Below are 23,980 nucleotides of genomic sequence, written 5' to 3'. Positions count from 1 at the left end.
ATCCCATGTGATTGTTGCTGTCTCAGCACACAAGGAACTGGAGCTTTCTGGGTTCCTGAGGAAGCGCCTGACTTGTAATAATCCTCCAGGATCTTCATCGTACTTACATTCTACACAATTGTTTCTTTTACACTCTTTTGAATTTTTCTAAGATGACCTTAGAAGATCTCTAATCATATGATAATGTGAAACAACTGTACTTAAAAGCTTTTAGTTTTTTAGTTCCCATGAATGATTCAAACCCAAAAACTCATCCCCAAGGAGGACTTTTTACTCTAGAAAGGAACTACAGGAAATCCATGAATAGTTTACTGTTAGCTTCCCCCTGCCCATCCAAGGTGGCACTCAGGCCATTCAACTGTGTGAAGAAATATCCATCATGAAAGCAGATTTGAAACATTTCTATTCGCAAGGAGGAATTTGAATTAATCATATCTAACTTTTGTGTTGAATTCCTGATCACTGTAGCTTAAGCTCCCATGGAGCTCAAATTTTGGGTGAAAGAAAGTATATGGGAAAAAAAATCTGTCTGAAATAAAGAAATATATTTGCTGGAATATAGGAAGTGCTGAAAACTTCCAGATTGGAGTTGTAAATAGAATGCTTGAGTGAACTTGGCTTGCTGCACTGTAGACTACAGGTCCAGGAAGCTGAAGAGGATGCTTTGTAAAGCCTTGAGAAGGGGAGCAACAGGTTGTCTTGTTGTGGGTCCACTGATGATAAGTTTTGCATGACCTCACAGTCTTTTCTTCAATAGCAGTACAGTCTCTTCTGCATTGTATTCCTCATCTTTTAGAAACTAGTTATATATTAGTTTTCCATGAAAAAAATCAGGGACTGTTTTGTGTTTTGCTATTTTGTAATCAGCAGGATGAGGGTCTTGCTTGTAATCAGGAAGATGTCAATTAAATGTTTTTAACCTGAGGACTATGCATGTGACTTTTTGAACTGTTTTCTAGGCTTTTTGATTGACATCACTGGCATTTCTGAGTCCATGGGATATCTGTAAATGCTGAAACCAGCCAGGAATCTGGCTGGTTCTCAAGTGTTTTTGTCAGAAGGCATTAGTGCTTACCTTTGGCTGTGTCTGTGTGTGTACTGAAAAAAACCCAAAGAAGTTGCTTTGCAGACTAGGTGTGACAACTTGTAAATCAGATAGAGAAATATTAAACTAGAAAGAAAAAAAAAATAGTCTTAATTTAAAATCTGTGTTAGTGGTTAAAAGTAATTCTTCAAATGATTTTCAAAATTGCGTTTAAAATAGTTCTGTTTCTAGTCTATGTGGTCTCTGTTTCCACTGGCTGTGTATTACAGCTTTTTCTGCTAGATTGAAGTATTCTGTAGCTTGTTTTCCATGTAAATATTACATGTACTTAACCTGTCATTACATGACCCTTACCTTTTTTTTATTTGGCAAAGAGTTGTTTAAAATCAGATGGAATTTTTGTGTGGCTGGTACTGAGCAGTTAGAGGAAAGTTGTGCAAGGAAATGTCTTGCCTTAACCTTGTAAGAACAAAGGGATGTGTCTTTGAGGTTAGAAATTAGTAATAATGTATTTTCAGTGGGAAGGATTTTGAAACTATTGATTTAGATTGTTCTAGAATTGGAGGAAGGCTTTAAACATCCTGCTTTTGATCACAGAAGGTGTTAGAATTAAAAGAAAAAATATAAGAAGATTTAAATATCTTTGAAGCATGCTTAAGAACTATTTCACGTTATCCTCTTCTCTAATTGATTAACTGGATAATAGGTTTAAATGTACCAAATAACAAAACCCTTGGATTTCATAGCAACTGATCTGAAATGATCTAATTAAGTTTGGGTTTTCTTCTTGAGTTACCTGGGTGAATCCTAATGATTTATAGCAGATTGCATTAAATTGGGTTGTGCCTGTTTCTTGGAAATAGTGTTGAGAAAATTAGAAATTTCTTCAAGAACATAAATTAGATAAAAGTACTGAGTGGAAGTGTCTGTTTCATGCTTTCTGGTCCTCCTCACTCATATAGGCAAATCCATTTGATTACTTTTCTTGATGGTTTTGATATTGAGTGTATTAACAGCCTGTGGTATATGTAGGCATGTAGCTGAGACATGGTTTGAACCTGTGATGTCAGTTTTGCTAATTAAAAAAATAATTTAATCTTTTTGATTTTTGAACCCCCTGAAATTTCTGCTGAGCACCATTCTGCTAAATTTCAGTCATAAATTTAAAGTGTGGGGACTTTTAAATTTAAAAGTCTTTGAAATATTACTTTTTCTTAATCTTCTCTTCAGGGGCTCCCAAACCAGCAGTTATTTTTAACTGTTCTAGAGGAGTGTTATTTAAATCCTGAATTTTATATGGGCCATATCTCTGTGATCCACAAAAAGTGCCCTACTTTAACAGTTGAGAAACAAAATAAATGTGAACCCTGACATTTCCTTGACATGAAATAGCTCAAGGAATCTTTGGTAGTAAGTTCCACAAAGTTTGCTAATGGAGGTTCTGTTACATTTTCCTTTTTTCCCCTTATGTTGCATAAACACAAGAACAAAGAATACAGTTGTTAGGCAAATACTATATGTACATTTTTTTCTTTTTGAAATGTTAAAAGATTTGTATTTATTTTCTGATGATCAAAGTAATGATTTTCTAGATTGGCCTTGAATATCTGAAGTCAGTTTGTGTCCAAATAATTCAGGTGATGCTGGTATGTATTTTAGACTTATTTTATTTTTTTTATTAAATGTTGTAGGTAATATCAGTTGGGAAGATAAGAACACTTGCTGAACAAAATTTTCTGAGCTATGGAAAAAACCATTGGGTTTGGGAAGGTCTTAGTTTTAAACCTGAATTGTGAAAATATGCTTAACATTGTGGACATGACTGTATTGTTGTATCAAATATTTTGCTTTTAACAAAGGGAAACTTTTATGTCTACAAAAGGACTGTATGCTCCTTGAGTCTACCTGTAATTCAAAGTTCATTTAGACTTTGTTTATTTTTAATACAGAATCATAGAATGGTTTGGGTTGGATGGAACCGTAAAGCTCATCTAGTTCCAACCGCCCTGCCATGGGCAGGGACACGTTTCACTAGACCAGGTTGTTCAAAGCCACACTTTCAGGATGGGGCATCCACAAGTTCTCTGGGCAACCTGTTTCAGCACCTCCCCACCCTCTCGGTAAAGAATTGCTTAGAAGTACAGATCATACATGTTCTCAGAGATATTTTTCTGTTGTTGCTGGGACTTGTATTGCCTCTGTTGGGAAGAAGGACACCAAGAAATGGGAAATGTGACTCATGTCCTGGGTACCTCTTGTCCCGGCAGAGGGATGAGAGAGCTCTACTTGGGTTTTTTTGGTGGTGGTATCTATCTGTGGTTTTGTGGGGAAGAGTTAACATTGCGCCAGTCTTGTAGTTGGGAACTACTAAGCTTCTGCGTGTGAGCCTTTTGCACTCCCCTTGAGAGTATTTTTAATAGTATCTTTCAGTGTGGTTTTGAAACAATTTGGATTTGTGTTTTATACATTGTCTGTAAATCAAATAAAAGTTTACTTTTTATAATGTGATGTTGGAACAGGAACAGAAATTTTGATACATGTTTAGATCTGCGCAATTGCAAATGCTAGCTGTGCTTTTGACTTAAAGCCCTAATTCAAATTTCTCCTGTCTGACAAGCAGCAGTAAGATTAGTTACCAGAGAGAGGGATCTATACCCCAGTTTTAGACAAAACATGCTGATAAAAGTTATTTGTAGGCTGAGTAAGTACAAGCCTCTGTTTGGACTGCTGAACAGGATTATGTCGAAACCTGCAGGAACAGGACTTACTTACATTCCTGTTGCTGTTGCTTCCACATTTCCAGTCCACAGCATCATCTGATGGGGAGCCAGTGGTGAGTTACCAGCTGAGCATGCAAGTAATGTTTTAATTTGCGACCTGTTTGATTAGACAACAGTATCTCCAAGTGTCCTTCCACAGCCGGGGTGAGGGCTGCTTGACAGGCACTTGGGGTGCAGTGTCCCTGGGTGGGCTGGGGAGAGCTGCCTGCTGGGGGCTCACAGGACGGGGACTGCCAAAGCATCTTGGGTCAATCGAGGTGGAACTAAAGATAATGTTAATCATACTTTGTGTTTAGAGGGCGAGATCACTACAATTATATAAGCTCTAAAGGGTGGAACTTGTGCTTAGCTGGTGTTTGAACTCCAAGAAGCATAAATTTAAAGTGTTGAACATTGGAGGTCTACGGCAAAATTTTTATGTTGTAGTAGCAATAATCTGTCCATGAGGAGGAAAGAAAGAAGAAAAACTTAGTTTATGTTACTTAAAACAACTATCTTTGTTTAAGGCTGTTTTTTCTGGTTAAGTGATGATGTGTGATTGGTAGCTAGATGTTATATGATCACTCATGCCTGGTATTAAAGAATAAAGCCTAGATAAAAAAGGCAATAAAGTTGAAGTGCAGATAAAAAAGGGGGGAAAGTACTGTAAGCTGGTTTGTCACTATATTAGAGCAAGAGTCTTTCTCATGCTGGTAACCATCAGCAGCTGGATAAAGAATGAGTAGAGGTGTGTCTCCATTAGTGTTTTAGTTCATCTTAGGAGTTTACCAGGGTACTGAACCTCCTGGTTGTCTGCATTTATGGCACTGCAAGCCCAGGCACCAAACTGCATCCTATTTGGATGAAACCAACCTGGAAGATGCTCCTTAGAAAAACACCTGATAGTCTGCAGCTGTGAATTCATATTCAGTCAGGGAGACCAGACTAGAGCTACATGGTACAAACTAGAACTAGTAAAACCCTCCAGAGGGTGCAGAGTATGGGCTTAAAATCTTTACAATTAGTAAAAAAGAAAGAAAAAAGAAAAAAAAAAAAACAAACCAAAAACCAAACCAAAACCAAACCAGAAATATCTTGAATTGACCATTCAAATCTATAAGATGTCTTCAATTTTGAACACATAATATTTTGTTTGCCCTACAGTGTGTTCAGTTTAATTCAAAATATTGTGAGAAGGACTAAAAAGCAACAAAATTAAGGAAGTGTGTTACTTAGAGTTGAAAATTATATAGGTGTTTTCATTTATCATTTTGTTCCTGAGGTGAAAATTATTGTTATGTGCTCCTTATCCCACCACAATGTTAAATTATTGAATATTTGATAAGAGAGGAAAATGAAATTGAAACTAAATATCCGTGTAATTGAAAAAGAAAAAAGTGCCCATGATAATTGCCATATATTTTTATTTAGCAGAGTTTCACTCTGTTGTCTGATCTTAGATCCACTATTTCCTTAAAAATGTCTTAACCATCAGATTATCACTGGATTGACAGTTCTTGAACATCTAGATTGAAACCATTGCAGCTGAATTCAATGACGACTGCATGGGTAGGAATTGGCGACCTGGTTTTATTTCTTAGATGAGTTTCCTAGCCTCTGGAGATTCATTTTTTGTATAAAATATTTTGCATGATCTGAAATGAAGGCTCAAGTGCCACGAATAAATGCTTTGAGCTGCTGACCCCAATTGGGAAATAGCAGTGGCAGCATGACCGTGCTCATTCTCCCAGCTGTAATTGTTCAGGAAGTTTTGAATTTAAAAACACCTGAGCTGCATTTTGTGTCTGAATTTACAACCTGACTAAAAGCTTTCCTTAACTCCACTTCTTGCTTCTTTGCCAAAATAAATAGGCTGATCTTAGCATGTGACTGTGGTGGTTTGTCCTCTGCATGAGCTTCTGTATAGAATTTGTAATTATGCTTAAGGGCTGGTCCTGGGAGCTGTGATTCTGCATAAATTGTTTTTGGTTTACTTTCATATCAGATGTATTGAGACTGTGTGTGCCTGTTCCCAGCCCCAGGGGTGGTTCTCTTCTCTTGCCTGTGCAGAGAGAGTGTTTGCTCTGTTGCCTGTATGATGACATCTGCTATTGAAAACCTTAAAGCTATCCCAGGATTTTTCTAAAATATGCATTTGGCTAAGCCTGGGCAGAAAATTTATAACCATTTTTGTGGTGTTGCTGGTTGGTAGTTTTTACTCATTGTTGACTTTAACAGAATCATTAGCAGGGATGCACTTTCTTGCAGCATGCATGTTAAATTAATAAATAACATTTTATATGTGATGGGGATGGGCAGTAATCTATTCAGGTAATCTATTTGAGATTAAAATCAGTTGATTAAATGCAGTTGGACTTTGATCTCAATCTTCTGAAAAAGAAGTGAGTGTGATGTTCTTGAGCTGGATTTCCTGTAATTCATAGTTCATAAAAGTATTTGAGCTATGGGGGCTGCATCAGTCCATTTGAGATACTGAATCAGTAGTAAGAAAAACAAGCTTTTCGTCTTTGGCTGTGGCAAAATCTGTGCAAAGATTAGTCCAGAGTCTGTAATCTGCATGACCCTGTACCAAGGTTTAGGGAAGCCTAGAACTTTCTCAAACCTTGCAGAGAGCAGTGTCTTGCCAAAAAATGAAAGAGTTGAGCTGTGGTCAGGATGTGGCTAATGTGGAAGTTGTTATGGCCTGCAGTTTTCCCTGCTGCCAAGATCCTGTCAGTGCTAATAGCAGATTTTGTCTGGTTTGCTGCTGGTCAGATGCCAAGCCTTTACAGTACTCAGCCTTCTGTGAAAATACAAACTATTTGTGAACAGTAAAAGAATTAAAGGTTATTTTAGAGTCACAGAATGGTTTGAGTTGGAAAGGACCTTTAAAGAGATCAAGTCTTACTCATCACTAGGTTGTTCAAAGTTCCATTCAACATGACCATGAAGGTTTCCAGGGATGGGGCATTGACAGCTTCTTCAGGCAAGCCTCATTGCAAAGAATTTCTTTTTTACATCCAGTCTAAATCTATCCTTTTTCAGTTTAAAACTGTTGTCCCTTATCCTGTTACTAGGGACCTTGACAGAAAGTCTTTCTCCATCTTATAGGCTTCCTTCATTTATGGAAAGGCCACAATAAGATCTTTTCTGGAGCCCTCTCTTCTTTATTCTGAACACCCCCAACTGTCTCAGCCTTTCTTCACAGGAGGGATGTTCTAGACCTTCAATATTTTTTTATGGGTTTAAATGTATTTTATTCCTAAATCATATGCTCCAGAAATTTTTTCGAGATTATGTAAATGATCTTTATCTTTTGTTGTAATTACTGGTTTTTGTCTCATAGTTATGGGCCCACTATAGTCATCTTTCCAAGGAAACAAATGGAGTTGCTGACAAAACACGTTCTGTGTCACTTCTTGGAGTAGCTTTCTTGTCTTTGCTGTTAAAATTGTCTTAAATGACTCTCATGATCTCATGATGTTAAGAGAAAGCTTTCAGTCACCTCCCTCAGAATTACTTTTATCAATGAGATCTGTGAACTTGGAAACAGGTTCTATTTTTTATTTCTTTATTTGTATACAATATTTGAGTAGATTTTGACAAGAATCTTCCTTTTTTAGTTGTGTGTTTCTGAAGGGAGAGTTTCTCCTGAGTTCACTGGTCCATTGTAGATTGTCTGTGTTTCAGCTCATTGCCTATAAACTACACCCATGCTTTTTGTAATAAGTACAAGCTGATATGGAGAGAGGAAAGAGAAGTTTGAAACAGGTAATGTAAGTGCTTTTAGGACCTAATTCTGCCTTTGAAAGAGTTATGGATTCTATACAGCCAGGGATGGCAATACACAGTTCCTGGACTATAACTGTGAATTTGCATATGCTGCTGATTGTCATTAGTTTCTAGTATTTTCTCCTCTAATAAGGTGGCCAAATCAAAGTTAGTACCATTTGAAGACATCTGATTTACTTGCTATTTGTTATACTGGTAGTAAGTCAGAAAGTACAAATACATTTTTTCCCTGCCCAGGCTCTTTGTACTGGTTTGAGGTCTGAGGTTTCCTGCACACCCTCTAGCAGCCTTTGATGATGCCATCTGAAGTGCTTAGTTTATTTGACTTGACTTGACCCCTGGCTGAGTATGTATTCTTAGTTTCCTAAAATATCAGTCCCATTTACACTGATATGTACCCGGAGTTTGGCAATGTTTTTTATAGTTGTACTTAAAAAAAAAACTTACCAGGTAAATGTGTCTCTGTTCAGTTATTTATGCATATGTATTTATCAAACTGATAAAACTCAGTGCAGGTTGGTTGATTGCTTATTTACCTAGTTTCATTATTCTGCAGTGAGAGGGTTATATAGCTGAAGTTCAAAACTTGACAAGACATGGGTTCAGAGGAGAGGTCAGAGGGTGTGTTGGTCACCCTCAGGAGCCCCTGGGGCATTTCTGAATTATTCATGGAGGCAGCCATGGAGAACCAAGTCACTGATAGGCTCTGTCTTACGATTCAGCTCTTGACTTTCTCTGCTGGAAATGTAGGGCTGCTTGAATGTCAAGGGTTTAGCATCACTCTACTAAAAGTACAAAATAGATGGTACTGTCACTAGGCAGTGTAGGCTTTCTACTTTAAGTATTTTTCTGAAAAAATATTTAAGTGCAGAGTTCTTGAATTGCTGGTGAATTAACAAAAATTCAAAAGCACTCAAAAGTGGTATTTTTTTCTGTTTGGCCTGGGTTCCGCCCCCTTAAATTGGTGGTTAGGAATATTGTTCTGATTTTTTTGTATGGAGGGTATGAACTTTTTTTGGGTTTATCTGTGTTCATATGAGTTAGAATAAATTACTGGGATTCAGTCTACCTCAGCCTCTTTTTGAGGAGCTTATATTTTTTGAGCTTTTTGAATCAGCTGGACAAAAGCTAGTATAAAATGCAATATATGCTTGCTTTAACTGGTACAAGGTCCTGCTGGCTGCACCAAGATGTGCTTTAGCCAGCATTGATGGTGGTCTACAGAGGATTAAAACTCTGGTGTCCTGATTGCTTATCATAATGGTCAGCTTCTGCAGTTCAGATTATGGAAGCCAGTGACCAGGTATTGGTATTTATATGATAAACAACCAATATTTATGATAAGTGATCCATTTCATTTTAAGTATTTGGGAATCAAATTAAGGACTTTCTTAGTGTTTTTTTTTCATTTGCATAATTAGATTTTCTACTTTTTGTGCTGAAGGTGAGATCCCTTGTATTTGGTAGATTTAGGCCAATTGGTTGCTCTTGTTTTGCCTTGTATACGAAGCTCAAAGAGAGACTGTTGGGTGCATAGGCTTAAGAGAGAATAAACATATCAGTTCTTGTATTAGGTCACCTGAAGATGAGCGATAGCTTGGCAGCAGGACATGCTGGGTGGGGAAACAGGGCACTCTAATTTGACAGTAGGAGCGTATGAGATGTAGAAGATGAATGGGTGGGGAAGGCTGAAAAATGACATAACTGAAGGAGAATTTAGAGTTCATTAGCATAGAGAGAGTCATCCTCAACCTTCAAGAAGTATTTGCTCTTTCTCATGTTTACACTTGGAAAAAGTGGCACATGAGGATATAAACAAACACACTGTTAAAGTGCTAGCTGAAGGGGTTTGAAGTTACTTGACCTTGTTGAGGCTGCTTATGGAATATGATTTAAGCCATTATGCTTGAGTACTGCTGCCAGTGGTCACACAGCATGACTACTGCCATGGAGATAATTCCAGAGTTCACTTGTCTGCCTGAACTACTCCAGCTAGATCTGCAGGAGTGCATCCTATGTGTTCTTTATATATTATGGGATGGCTTAAGATACTTCTGATTTTGCTTTGATGTCTTTGTCTGTTTGGTGACTTCTGCCTTGGTATGCCTTTTCTTCCCCTCTTGCTGCCTGCTAATTTCACTAGGGCTGACTTGTAAAGCCTGAAAGCGTTAAGTTTAACAACCTCTTTCAAAAGTGTTTTTATAGCCTTGTTAGTTCTGTTTTTTCTAGTCCTCATTTATCTTTTTTAATGCTTCTGAAGTGGTGTACAGACAATAACTGAGGAACTTTTTCTTTAACTTTGCTACTCAAATTTGACACTGTTTTTTGTGTTTTGATACTTTTCCTCTTTCTGCTTGTTGCTATTACTGGAGTAGGCATTGCTGTTGGTTGAAAATGCTTATGCAGATCCCCTTGGCATACTTAATTCTTGGTTTGTCAGGAAACTCCACTCAGGTTCTTTTAATGAACAAGAATTGGGACAAAGACCTCTCTATTTTCTTAGTAGGAACTAAAATAAGAATAACGTTCTTGAGAGAAGAGTAGCTTAAAAAACTGGCAGAAGAGCAGGAATCACAGAGGAAATCATCACATCTTGCTGATTCTAATATGAATGGAGTTTTAATTTCTCAGTGTCATCGTCAAAAGACCACAACTTCTGTGGTTAGAATTTTACAAACTTACAAGCTGTACAAAATTCCTCTTGGTCTTGTATAACAGCAGTTGAATTGGACAAATATTTGCTAGTTAGCTGCCATATATGTTGCTGTCTTCCTTTGCTAAGTCTCATTTGATCTTCCATCTTCCCCACTCTTTGTCCTCTTGTCACGTGGTACAGTTGATGAGAATGTTTGCTGTTTGTCCTCTGCTGGTGTGCCACAAGTGATCTTTTACTGTGTACAGCCTCTCTTGTGGACTCATTTCCTCTGCTGCAACTGCAGAGTTGCTATGTTTGTTAAAATTGCCTAGACTCTCCTTCCTCTGGATTTTTTGAAGCTTCACTCACCTTCAATGGCAGATTTCCTTGTTCATGTGAGGTTTATTTTTATTTCTTGAGCAATACTGAGAATTTTGCACTTAGCAAACAACACCTGAAAGATACTTGGCCTTATAGAAATCTGTTCAGTTGATGTACAAATTATTTTGGATAGGCTTCCTACAATAGGTGTTTTTTTAGTGGGCTACAGTTTTGTTATATTAAAAGTGCACAGACGTTCAGAAGTGCTGATTGATTCAATATGATGCATTTGAAAAAAGCATAAAACATATATTTCAAAACTGAGGGTTCTTGGGCAATGCCTGTATCACCTCATTTTCAGGATGGTAACATACATGAAATTCATTTGCTGTGGGGGAAATTTCCTACCATTAATTGAATTCCTTCTTTTTAACAGCTTCTTTTGATGCAATAGCCATTTAAATATTTGCAGATAAAGTAGTACGGTTTTTTTCTTTTTTTCAAAATACATGCTCTTACTCAGACCATCTCCTGCCCTGTGTCAGTACTTCTCAAAGGGGTCAGGAGGGGAAGGGGCAGAGCAGGGAGCAAGGCCAGGAGGGCAGCTGGGCTGAAATGCCTCAAGCAGCAATTAACACACAGGAAAGTGAGATGGTTTAGAGGAAGCTGTACAGGTCTCTTCCAGGAGCATGGATGTTCCAGGCAAAGGTGTTTTCAGAAATTATATGGAGCATTGCAATTGTGCTTTACTGATTGGGAATTGCCATGTTTAATGTAGAGAAAATAAGTTTTCTCCTTAGCTTAAAGCATGAGGGACTGTCTTGTCGTTTCTTATTGAATAGCAAACACAACAGCAGAGAAGGCATTTCCTATGTGAATGTTAAATAAGTGAATACAAATACAAAAGAGTGGTTCATCTGGAAATACTACAGAAATCAGTTTCTGGTTGCTCAGTATTGAAAACATGCTGATGTATGCAAATACAAAAAGAAGAAAATGAGCATGCCATGAGAATAATTTCATCAGCTGTTGTGCTCGTGTTGTCCCAAGCAGTCAGAGCAGGTAGCTTTAAAAGAAATTTTTATCTAGTAATTCTCAGATGTGGACCTCAGATACTCTTTGTTTTACATGCATATATCTGCAAATTAACAAGTTGGGATTAAGATTTTCAAAGCAAGTTGGTTTTGGAGGTACTTCTGTGCTGTGCTGTATTGCAGTCTATTTCTTCTTTTCCAGTTTGGCAGAAGTCCCTGCCTCACAGAGTTACTTTGCTGATGTTATTTTAGGTATGAAAAAGCTGCAGTGTGACATGGATAAACTAGAATGTGTTAGAGCAGAGTTTTGTCGTAAATTGGAAAAGTAAAGAATAAAAATGGTATCAGTTTAGTACTCAGTTAAAGAATGGAGCTATAACTGTATTGTAATTAGCTCAAATAAAAATAAATCTCTACTATAGCTGCAGTTCATTTGAAATACTGTGTCACCTGCTGCAGTGACACAGTGACTGAGTGCTGCATGCTGCCTGAGCTTTGATTTGGAGAAGTTTTAGTTGAGCAGTAAACTAGGGTTGCAAAAGTAATTTGTCTGACAGTAAGATACCACTATGTATGAATGTTTTTCTCTGTCTAGTCTCTTCTGTATGTTTATAGGACCTTTCCCAGAGCAGTCTCATGTGCCTGCTGTAATCAGCAGAATTTTGGGCAGCTCTTAAACACACAAGTGCAAGGTGGTTTTAATATTAAGAAAACATTATTTTACAATGATAATTTACTACTATACCTATTCTAATTCGTTTATTTCCCTCGGACTTATCCATTTTAGTGAGTTACTGTTGGTTATTTAATGAAGTCTAATTTTTCATTTGTTTTAATTAGTTAACTGAGCAATCAGTACAGTGCCTTGGTATAGCAGACTGTTCATAGGATTGTAAGTAGGATCAGATCATGCAAATGCCTGCCTCTGGGCTCTGGCAACAGGTTTAAAATTGCATTAGAATATTTTGCCTTTGTAGAATTCTTTCACCAGATGGAAGCATTTGATTTCTATTTAAATAGTCTATAACACCCAAATGTACTTGTATTACATTATTTTAAAATCAATACTACTTAGGTAAACATAAGTGGGAGGAGCATAGTGTGTTAACTTTCAACTGAGAGATTCTTAGTTGTTTCCTATACACAATGTGTTAAGGAGATAATTGTTTTTGAGAAAAAAATGTCATTAAACATTCTCCAAAAGGGGGAATAATAGTGCAGAAAAAAAGTTACAGAAATATTGGTGGGTGTTTTTCTCTGAATCTGGGCGGTGATTTGTCTTGCAAGTTGTTTGAACACTAGTTCTAGTGTTTAGCCAGTGCTGAATGTATTAAGTACTCTTATTGATAATTAAGGATAGGTCTATTACTACTTACCAATTATAAAGAAATAAAATCTGACATTTGAAGGAATAGCTATTAAGTTTACCAGCTTCAGGCAAAGGCTTATTTTATTACTATTCCTCTTGTGCTCAACAGAGAGAAAAACTCCAATACTCCTGAGGTCCTTCTATGTAGAAAGAGAAAAGGGCATCTGGCTTCCCACTTCTAAGATAACCTTTGCAAATTCTCTTCGTCTTGGAGATGCCTTAATTTTGGTCTCATTTTAGAGACCAAAATGATCCAGCAACTAACAATCAATTAATGTATGTTAAGTGCATATATACAAATACAAATGTGGATGATAACTTATTTTGTCTCCTTTTTTGGAAGCATCATCCACGTTACTCCTTGTGTTTTGTGGTGTTGCTGCCAAATTTGTTGCCTTAGAGCTTTTAGCCTGGGCATGAGTCTCTTTGCTTTCATTGTTTTCAGAAATGGTGTGCTCTTTTAGCAGTGTGACAGACTGAGTGTAGATTGGATTTAGATGCATGCATATCGGGGAAAAAAGTTTGTTCCCTCTGGTAGTTCCTGTTCACTGTAAAATGCTGGTCTGTAAACTGGCTATTCAAGAGCTCGTTCAGGAGTAGGCTTCCTGCACCTGTCCCAAGGCAATGGCACAATACATCAGATGGGGGTGTAAATAATAGAGCAGGTAATACCTGGTAGGTTTTGATATCCAATTTCAGTGTGCGCCCTGCCAGAGTCCCAGCTGACAGAGATTAAGTGGTGCTAAACCCAAAATGTTACAACTGGTTTTATGTCACTTCTCAGCCAGAAGACTGTATTTATTAAAATTAATTGTCCCATTAATAACTGACTCACTTGTATTCCTTTCATCCAATGGCATCTTAGATGCTTGCAATGCCTCAGGTACATTTCTTAAATTTGCATTTCCTGGTGGTGGCTGAATTCAACCACTGCTCTGTCCTTCAAGAGGATTTTTTCAGCTTGTGACACTCCTCTGTCATAATTTATTAATGAAGTATGAAGTTGCCTTAAGAATATGTAAGAATGCAAAAAGCCCTGTCAGTGAACAAAGCAGAAGCATCTGGATGTGAACTGGGGAGGTTGGATTCCTACTTCTGCTGAAGTTTTGGCAGTAATTTTAGGGTTTGTTTCTCGTGCAACATGGTTATGTCCGGAGCCCTGACCATGGTACTTGGGGTGTAAAAGACAGCCTTGTTTTTAGTGGTTGTGTGACATATCGTTTAACTACTATTTTGAACTAGCATTTTAAAAGCAAATGATAGGTTTTGAAGAAATGAAGGCTTGGTTATATCCAGAAATAAACTCAGCTGTTTAGCAACTATGCCCACGATGGCAGTTGGATCTAGAGGTCAGGTCTGGCTGGAAAGAAATTCCTTTTTCAGTATCATAAAATAACGAAAAATGGCCAGCAGCCAGTTGTGAGTGAATACAGATGTTGTTTACAGGATTTATCATATAGTGATGGCAACACATGATGAAGACGCTATTTTTTAGAGTTCATGGGCTGTGGCGAAAGGGTTGAAGTAAACAGGAGAAAATGTAATACTGGAGGTTTTAGAACATAACTTTCTGTGTGTAGTTAAAAGAACTTACTATGTTTTGTACATGGGAGAATAGTAAATCACAAGTTTTCATCAATATTTCACATTAAAGTTGCCAAGGAATAAGACAGCTTGCTGTTAACTAAGACCAGCAGCATTCTCAAAGAGATCTAGCCAGCCTTTTCCTTCCCTTCCAACTTTTCTGACCTGTCCTTGGAGGCAGAAAAAAGCAGTTTATGTGCAGCATGTGGTGACAGATCCTCTGAGTGGCAAGGATGTCCTTTTCTGCTTGTAGTTGTATACGGCTTTCTGGCAGGCCAATCACTCTTTTTCCTTGCTGCTGCTCATGGCAAAGGGATCGGTAGCCTTCATTGTTCGTGAGAAATTTTGGATCTTCTTTTTCCTTCAGATATGGGAAAAGAAAAATGTGGGATACTCTCCCAGGCTTTCCCTAGACTTCTGGAGTTTGTTGCCAGTGTTTTCTTTGCTGCTTGGCAGGCTCATTTCTTTCATGCTGAGAGAGGCAAGTTACACCTTGGTGGTATGAGATTACTTTTTACAAATTTTGGAATCACTAAAACATGTCAGTTTAGTAGGTGAATGAGTTTTAGAGAGGAGTAAGGAGCAGCAAGGAGAAGTGAGCCTTTTAAGCTGAGTGGACTCTATTCTTATTAGGGTAAGGACTATAAAGTAGGTTTAAAAGAAACCAAAACCAAGCCAACAAAAAAACCCCCAAAAACAACCAAACACTAAAAAAGGGACCAATTCAGCATATTTAAAATGGTACCATTAGCCATTCAGAGTGTGCCAACCTTGGCAATTTTCCTGGTTAGCTCAATGAGTATTGCATGCAATCAAGTACTCCCTTTTAATTGGGAGCTTATTTAGCTGTATGATTTGAGGAGCATAAGGTTCGAATATTTTGGCCTTTGCATCTTTTTCATTTGCAGATAAAAATTATTTTTTAAACAATTTTCATATCATTTTTTAATAGAAAATAAGATTCCTTAAGAGGAAGACCTGTAATGTTATAGTATCACAAGGGTCAGCCCTTAAAAGACTTACAGGATGATAAATCAATTGAGACCAAATATGTTTGTGGGTTATTTGAAAGCCATATGTTCAGCCACACAGAAAGAGTGAACACATTCATTTGTCTCAAATGCCAAGAGACTGGATTTCTGCTCACATGCCTCAACGTGTGCTGTTGCAAAAATACAAATATTTGTACACCAGCTCAAATACAGACAAGTAGCCATTAGTCATATGACCCACTGCATGCACATACAAATATATATGTGTGTGTCTTTACATATGTATCCATATATGTGTACATACATACACTGCTAGTATAGTCTTGGCTTTGAATCTATCTTGCACTTCTACTTTGATCATGAGATAGACTCCTTCTTGATTCACAAGTTAGGGAAGCTGGATAAAGAGCTTCGGGGAGCAGTGTGTGGATCCTATGAAAAATGATTCTGGTCTTCAGTCTTGTCCATGTTGAAGTCCAAGGGGTGTCCTCTGTAGGCGAAGCATTGCGAATTGGAGAAAGGCTGGCTCCAGTCTCCTTTCATACTGAATAAGAGAAATAAACATAATAAACTAAAGTCTGTGTCATAAATCCTGTTGGTTTATTCAATTTGTATACAAAGTGTTTTGATTAATTTTAGTTTTATTTTTTCTTACAGGAAATACTGGATAGGTCCCACAATGGAAGACGGGAAGCCCGTTTGGGCTCCACACCCAACTGATGGGTTTCAGATGGGGATGATTGTGGACATTGGCCCTGACAACTTAACTATTGAACCTTTGAATCAGAAAGGCAAGGTAAGTGTGTCACAAACAAAGAAACAGAGAAAAAATATACAAAGAAACCACCTTACCTGTAGGCCAGGTCTTTGCCACCATCTTCAACTGCACACAGCCTGAAGGAGCGGAAAATCAGCTTTCTGTTTTAAGTTTGGCTAAGGATCTTTGTTCAGCTTTAGCTTGTATTGCAGTGGACCCCTCACACTGATGAGAAGCACATATTTGTCAGTTATCTGCATGTGCATTGAGTATGTGCTCATAAAAGAGAAGATGCTTGAATCTCTGTAGCCATTTGATTCAGTACTGTATGATTTATTTTTCTCAATTAGACACTGATGAAGAGCCTGCTGTTAAGATTAGCTTCTCTCTTTTTCCCTACATGCATGGGAAGGGTCCTACAGGGATATGCTGGGCCCTGGCTAAGATTAGACACCATTAGACTGATGAAGACTGAGAGATGAATCCTCTTAACTCAAGTGCCTTGAGAAGTAATATGATAAAAAAAGGTGCTGCAGAATTGCTACATCAAATTAAAGTCAAATAAATGTAACTTTTAAAATGAAGACCTAATTCATCCTAATTAGTGTGTTCCAATGGCTTGATTTATCATGGCATCTTTCAGACTCAGTATGTCGTAACTAAATGTCAGTATTTACAGGAAGCACCTTCAAGCTATCAATTATCCTAATTCAAATGGTCAGATTCCTGGGTTGTAGTAGCTAGATTAAGATTAGCATTGCCTTAAAAGTTGTGGTTTCAGTCTTTTTGAATATATTTTTTGTGCCCTTTCTAATAGTTTTGTTTTTTCTTGTGTTCAAGGATGTAAAAAAGACAACAATGTGTTTTGTTGTCTTTTTTTTATGTCAGCAGTAGGAGAGAATGCCTTGTCACAGGTCAAAAGGTTATGCAGCAGTCCTTCCTTTTGGGGGAATGTTTATAGGCTTTCTTTTTTGTTCATCTTGGACAGGAAGTTGATTTTGCCTTCCTTAGAAATACAAAGTGTAACAACTGATTTTTGAGTGAGAGAGATAAAGTGTATAGGTTTATTAGTAGCAGTAGTATTCATTTGTCAGTTTGAGGAGGAGCAAGATTACTCAGACAAGGATATTAAATATTCCAGATCTATGGCTAATATGAAAATGACTTAAATAAATTTCACCCCCACTGCTGTTTCTGTTTATATTCCCCAATGGTCCTGATGCCATAAGGAGCAAAAGCCTTTACACTGAAACAGAAACAATAATAATAATAATATTTCTGAGTCACTATTTATTTCTAACATATGCTCCTTTCAGGGCCCATAAATAAGTAAAAAAAAAAAACAATAAAAACCAAAAAATGATCCTAAAATACAAGTAGTTTGTTTCACGGTTTTCTCAACAACATAAAAACTCTCATTTGTCTAGGGAGTTTGTTATTCTGCTGTTGGCTGTTTTGAATTAAGCAGATCAATTAAGAGCCTAATGTTCATTCAGCTAAGGGAACAAACACTTCACAGTCTAAATAGAGATTATGGTCCTGTATTTTAAACTATCAAACTTAATTGATTAGCCATATATTAATAAAGGTGGACTAAAAGGTTTTCTTCGTTACCTTCTCAGTCTTTTCAAGGTGTCATTGGTTTCTTTTTCGAGAAATATTTCTCATTGCTTTTTGACTTTTTAAGACGACTCTGTCCTTGTGCGCTTAGACCATTAATTTGAAGTAGTCAGCATTAATACTCATTATCACTTTGTTTTCTTAAAATGGTAGTTCACAAGTGCTCTTCAGCAAGAATGCGTGATCCAGCAGCTCTGGAGTTGCCCATGATAATTACAGGGAGGAGAGGAGTAACCTGATCTTGTAAACATATCCTGGCAGTGTAACTTATTATTATTTTTTAATCTGGGTCATTACCATGTCATATGTATTCTCTGTAGGCACTGGTAGCTTGCCAGAGGTCACAGTCTGAAAAGGAAATGTGTATGCATGTGTTTGATTATTGCCTTTTATGACACTGTTGTCAATAGCTGCAGTATATGCTGCAAGGCAGCAGTTTCACCGTGTCTTAAACCCCTCCCTCCCATCCGAATCCGTGGCCAGCTCTGGCATTGCAGAGTGGCACCCTCCCAGCTCCGCCTGCCGAGCTGTGCGTGACACCCCAAATGAGGTCAGAGAACAAATCCAGCTGGAAGAAGTGGAAAGTTTTCAGGATGGCAGAAAGCAGTGGAAGGGGGGCAGAGGAGCTGAGGCCATTGTGGTGGCAGGTTGCTTCATATTTCATTATTAAACCAAGTTACCCAGTCCAGGCTCTGTGAAGGTCCAACACACCAATTCACTTAAATCCCAGCAGTAGCAGTTTTGGGCACCACAGCCCATCCTCAAGTGTTTACAGTTCTGTGCAGAACTGTGTGTCTAAGGGAGCTGAGGATCTGAGTCACCCAACCTGCCCTGCATGAACAGTACAGCGAGCCGCAGGAGTGTTTTACTGGAACAGAGGATGCATGTGTTACATGATGGGAACCTTTTCCCAAAAAGGAGATCATTGGCTTGTAAGGTTTATAAATGCCAGGACTGGAAAATAAATACCAGGAAAAAACAGCCAGAGAAACTGGAGAGGCTTTGGTAATGAGCATGGTCGCACCTAGAGCTGGAGTCCTGCCCTGAGAACAGGCTCCAAACTGGATTGGTTGTACCTGAGCTGGCAGTCCTGGCCCATGGCCCACCAGCAGTCACATGCTGGTGGTACAAGGAAGCAGGCAGGTAGAGAGGGAATTAGCTGTTAAATTCAACTAGTATTGTGCTTTCATTTCTCCTTAAAGTGTTCTTTTCTGAATGTACTGGGATTCGTAATCTTGGATCCTGTTGCATAGATCTTCTTGTTCTTTGAGGCTAAAACAAGGAGAAGGCAGATGACAGTGAAATTGCTAAACGGGGGATTTACTCTTTTTTTGGAGGTAGCAAATGTAAATAAAGTAGTTAGGAAGAGATGCACTGGAAGGGCTTGCACCTTGAGATACCATATTCTGGGCACCATGGGGCCCAGAGGAGTAGGGGGCAGGCACTTCTTACAGCATCAGCAGTCATGAGTTTCTGGCAGTCACTGGAAGGTGTGAGGTGCTGCAGGCACTCGCTGACACCCCTCCTGCCATCGACTGAGAGATACCTTATGGCTCTGTGCCACTTCTAAAGGGTCATGAAAGGCTTTATGGGCCACCTGCTCTGGTATGCTGTGAATAATGAGAAAGGTATTTTTCCCAGCTAAGTATAAAAGAATAAATGTACTTTGAAAGTAAGGATCAGAATGTTCAAAGTTCAGTGCTTCAAGCTAAGGTGGTTTTGTTTGTTTTTTTTTTTTTAACAGTGAGCACAACTTGCTTGCACAAGTGAGACATGCCCTTGTCTGTCTTACACATGGTTTGTACTGCTGTAGGTTGGTTTGTGAAATACAGCTGAGAGTAGGGATGTCTCCTGTCTGCATCTGGAAGGGATAAAGGAAGGCATGGTTACACATATTGGATTACATGGTAGAAAGAAGATCCTGCTTGAATGGAAAGATATCTTTTTTCACTCATCTAGTTTCTGGGAGAATAGTTAAGATTGCCATTGGATTTCAAAGGTTTCTTCATTACAAAGACGACAAAAAAAACCCTATCCGAATGCCCTAAACCTTGTTTTGCTTCCTAAGACCATTTTATTGTCTCATAAGATTAATACAATCTCCACTCCCTTAGAACAAACTTGTCCTAAGTTATGATTAATGCAAAAGTCTTCCCTCAAGTATCTGAAGGGTTTTTTCCTTAAAATAATTGTTTAAAAAATTTAAAAATAGCAAAATATAGTGAAGAATTTCTTTGGATATTTTCTTATTGATAGATTAGATTGTTAGCTTATTTTCTTTTTAAAATACTAGATTTTAATACTTGGAGCTGTGCATGTCTAGCTATCATATTTATCTACGTGACAAGTACCTTACTTTACATAAACTATTCCAAATGTGATGTACGGCAGTGAAATTGTTTTTTTACATGTTGAAACTGTACCTATGTTCTTATCTAAAAAAAGCCCAACAGAAAAGCATTAACTTTCAGATAGGAGATAAGACATCATGAACTCTCTGAATTGTTTTCTTCTGGGGGGGGGGGGGGTGTTTGTTTTTTTCCCTTTAAATTTATTTTGACTCAGAAGGCTTAGTGGTGAGGACATTGAAAAAGCCATTCCTCTTCTGGGATAGTTCTAGCATGGCTGACTTTAGCTCCAGAAATGTTAAAGTATCAGAAGTTTATGAAGAGTCTCACAGAATAGCTGGGAATCGTGTTTATTCTCTCCTGTCTTTGTTAGTGATTAATGGGTTTACACATCAGCAGACAAGAACAAGAAGTGAAATTACATTTTTGTGAAGCTCGTCATATTATTTTCAAACTTTCCCACTGTTTCATGCACAGGGAACTGATCAGGCAGGGAAGTGTTGTATTCCAGTACATCTTTACCAAACAAGATTTACCTTCAGTGTTGACAAACTTGTAGAGAAAATGATGATGATAATATGTAGTTATGGTAATACTGTGAGAGGGAGGAAAGGGTGTGGTGAATCTCTGCCCTGCTAAAACTCTGAATAGCAGCAGGCATCTTTCTGAGGTAGGTAAAGACATTGAAGGCTTCCATGGCCCTCACAAACTCTGATAAAGAATATTTTGGAGGAAGTTGGTGTGATGGATGTTCAGATGTTCCAACGTCATCGAGCAGCTTTGTTTCCCTTAGGAAAACATCTTGTACATATTTTTTTGCATTAGATCCTGATAAGGGGATGACAAAATATATTTTATTATGGCTACAAATTGCATACTTTATGATAACTTGGTAGGTAAGGGATACTGTAGATTTAATGCTTTCTGTCTGGCAGCAATTAGTTCTGCTCTGAGACATTTTTAACTCTTCCCACTTCAAAGAGAGTTGCAATTTGTGGCTGTTAATGATGGTGTAAGCCCCACGACCTCTCAAACTGTTGTGCCCAAGAAAATATTAAACAAGTTGCTGTCTTTCTCCTAAATTTCCCTGTGAGATGTTTCTCATGGGACTACCTTGCTGAGTACAATGTTAAACAAGCAAACATGTTTGTTTATTAAGTTCATTCTTTAGATCCAGTTGGTTGCCTTTTCAAATATTAGACCAGACTTCTTGTCTCCATTTCCATGGGGAAAAGGAGCCTGTGCCTGCAGTGGCATGGTGGTTGTCATGTTTAATTGGTACAACAGGGGTTTTGTTCATTCACCGCCAGCTCAAACGAGCTGTTACTACAGTAAACAACAAAAAAATAGAATTAAAAGTCGCCTTTGTACAATAGGTATTTTTGTGCAGATGCTGTAATGCATGCTTGCTTGGATGTTTTTCCTTCCTTTTTACAGCAATATAAATTATGATTTCTGGAGATGAAAAAAGAAACAAAGATGCTTTTGTTATGAATTTTTCCAGTTGGATGTGAACACTTGATAAATGGTCGTTTTGTATAACTGGAATACAAGGGTTGAAGGAAGGTCTTGTTTTATTGATTTATTGAAGAAAAAAACCCAAAAAACAATAACCAAAGCTACAGTATTTGGTGATACAGAGGATGTTATGTATTGAACATTAATATTTTAAGTAGGAATATTTTAAAACATCCTATCATAACAACATCACAGTCCTTTGACTGAACTAATGATTTGTATTTTATTCTTTCTTCCTTGCAAAACTGAGGAAACTGTGTGTCATTTATAATGCTGTTACCTTTGCATTACTTTTTTAGTCTTATTTTTGTATTGCACAGTATGACATGCAATTTTTCACCTGAGAATCAAATATTATTGCACTAAAATATATATTACAGTGAATTCATTTTTATAATGTAGTGTAGTAATATAAAGGCAGCACTTTTTGTCTGCATCTAGTAACTCAGTAAAATTTCCAATTCTGAAGTATAAAGCTGGTGACTTCATTTGAAATCATGCATAATTACAGTGCACTCACTTGTATGATTGCATGAGATGTCTTTGAACTATATTTCTATTTTATGGAATTCTGACAATGTTAATGTTTCTTATCTAACAGACTTTCCAGGCTGCTATCAACCAAGTGTTTCCTGCAGAGGAGGACAGCAAAAAGGATGTGGAAGATAATTGTAAGTTATGAATTTAAAAATAAATTTTGCATTTGAAAAAATATATATACAATGAAATGAATATTGTTTCCTTACAAGCTTCCTCTTTCTTCCTGGTTGTCTTTGTTTGAATTTATGTATGACCTTTGCTAGTCCTTTAAACTTCTTAAAGGAAGCCCATATAAAATATAATTTATTGTGGTTTTTAGTTTTCATATGAACACTTTAGAGGAATGGATAGTTACATAATTCCCATATAGAACTGTTGCTTGACTTCAGAAATATTCCATTCAGCATTATGGGTGTAACTATACTTTTTATAGTGTGACAAAAGACTCGGTGTCTTTATCAGCACCTGTATTTGTATAGCATTTTCCTGCATTTAAGGAATTTCTCAGATAGCATTCCTGTGGAAGTAGAGGTAATGGAATATAAGTTTTAAGATTACCTTCCCAAAACTGGGGATGGGAATCTAGACCTATCAGGACCACTAAAAAGGATAGACTTGAATTGGATGTAGGAATGCTGGTGGAGAAGGAGTTTTGAGGTGAGCCTGTGTAATAAATGTCACTGTTGATCTGCAGAGCTTTTGTTTTATTGAGAGTTTTGTAGTTAGGTGGATGGAAACAGTTGTCAAATCTGGGGAGAGGGGAGAGAATACTGAGAAAGCTGAGTGAGTGCTGTGATCAGCTTTTAGACAATTGTTAAATATTTTGCTGTTGCTGCACTCTATGAGCAATCACAGAGCCTCTCCTGTCTTGAATATGGATGAAGGCAAGTCTTTTCAACATTTCTTATAGTGTTTACTGCTTGGTGAAAATACTGAAGACTTTGTAAATAGTGGGCAAAAATACCTTCTATTGTTCTTAGTTTAAAATAAAGGCTAGGGGTCTGGTCTAGGTGATGTAACTTCAGTTCCTGTCCTATAATAGGGTTTAGTATTTGCATCCCATGACAGGAAATGCAGCTGTTACAGCTTCTCCATGAGAAACAAAAAGATGAGAGCTGAGTCTTATGCTCTGACTTAGATGGTGCAGTGTGGTTAGAATCAAGCTGGTAGCCTTGCTTCCAGCTGCTTACATTTTTGCAACAAGGATGTGGGTTCAAACTTTTCAAAGCTGTTATCTATATTCTCTGTACATGGTGATTGTTAGGGAAATGCACTTAATCTGTGCATCTGTCCCAATGATTTTACTGAGATGTCCTGACACTCTATGTCCTGGTCAGGGAATTCAAATTTGGAATGAGATTATGGAAATAATTTAAGATTCCAACAGAATGCTATTCAACTAAGTTAGTCAAAGAAAATATCTTCTTTGGCTTTGTGAGAAGATAAAACTTAAAAATCCTTTGTTCAATAATCCCTTCTGTATCAAACATTATTTTAACTTTCCAGTATATTCTAACTTGCTGCTCAGAAGTTGCAGTTCATTTGCAGGATGTGTGAATCCCAAATTCAATTTCCTTCTCTGTCAGAGAGTATTTGTGTTCGCTATCATTGATTTCTAGGAAAAACAACTATACTGAGTGCTTATAAAACTGTTCTAAAAAATCCT

General features: G+C 37.6%; 1 protein-coding gene across 3 annotated transcripts in view; it reads left to right on the top strand.

Annotated features, from left to right (window-relative positions):
- The window catches only part of MYO6 (myosin VI), a 103,410-nt gene that overhangs the window by 12,997 nt on the left and 66,433 nt on the right, over positions 1-23,980 (top strand). For all 3 annotated transcript variants that reach the window (XM_066547404.1, XM_066547403.1, XM_066547401.1), the window contains exons 2-3: positions 16,189-16,327; positions 22,376-22,445. In XM_066547404.1, the coding sequence (XP_066403501.1) occupies positions 16,211-16,327; positions 22,376-22,445 (187 nt within the window). In that variant the 5' untranslated portion in view covers positions 16,189-16,210. The remainder of the gene's footprint in view (positions 1-16,188; positions 16,328-22,375; positions 22,446-23,980) is intronic.

The sequence above is a fragment of the Molothrus aeneus genome, chromosome 3 (assembly GCF_037042795.1).
Source record: "Molothrus aeneus isolate 106 chromosome 3, BPBGC_Maene_1.0, whole genome shotgun sequence".
Taxonomy (NCBI): domain Eukaryota; kingdom Metazoa; phylum Chordata; class Aves; order Passeriformes; family Icteridae; genus Molothrus; species Molothrus aeneus.
This window is presented reverse-complemented; position numbering and strand designations above follow the sequence as displayed.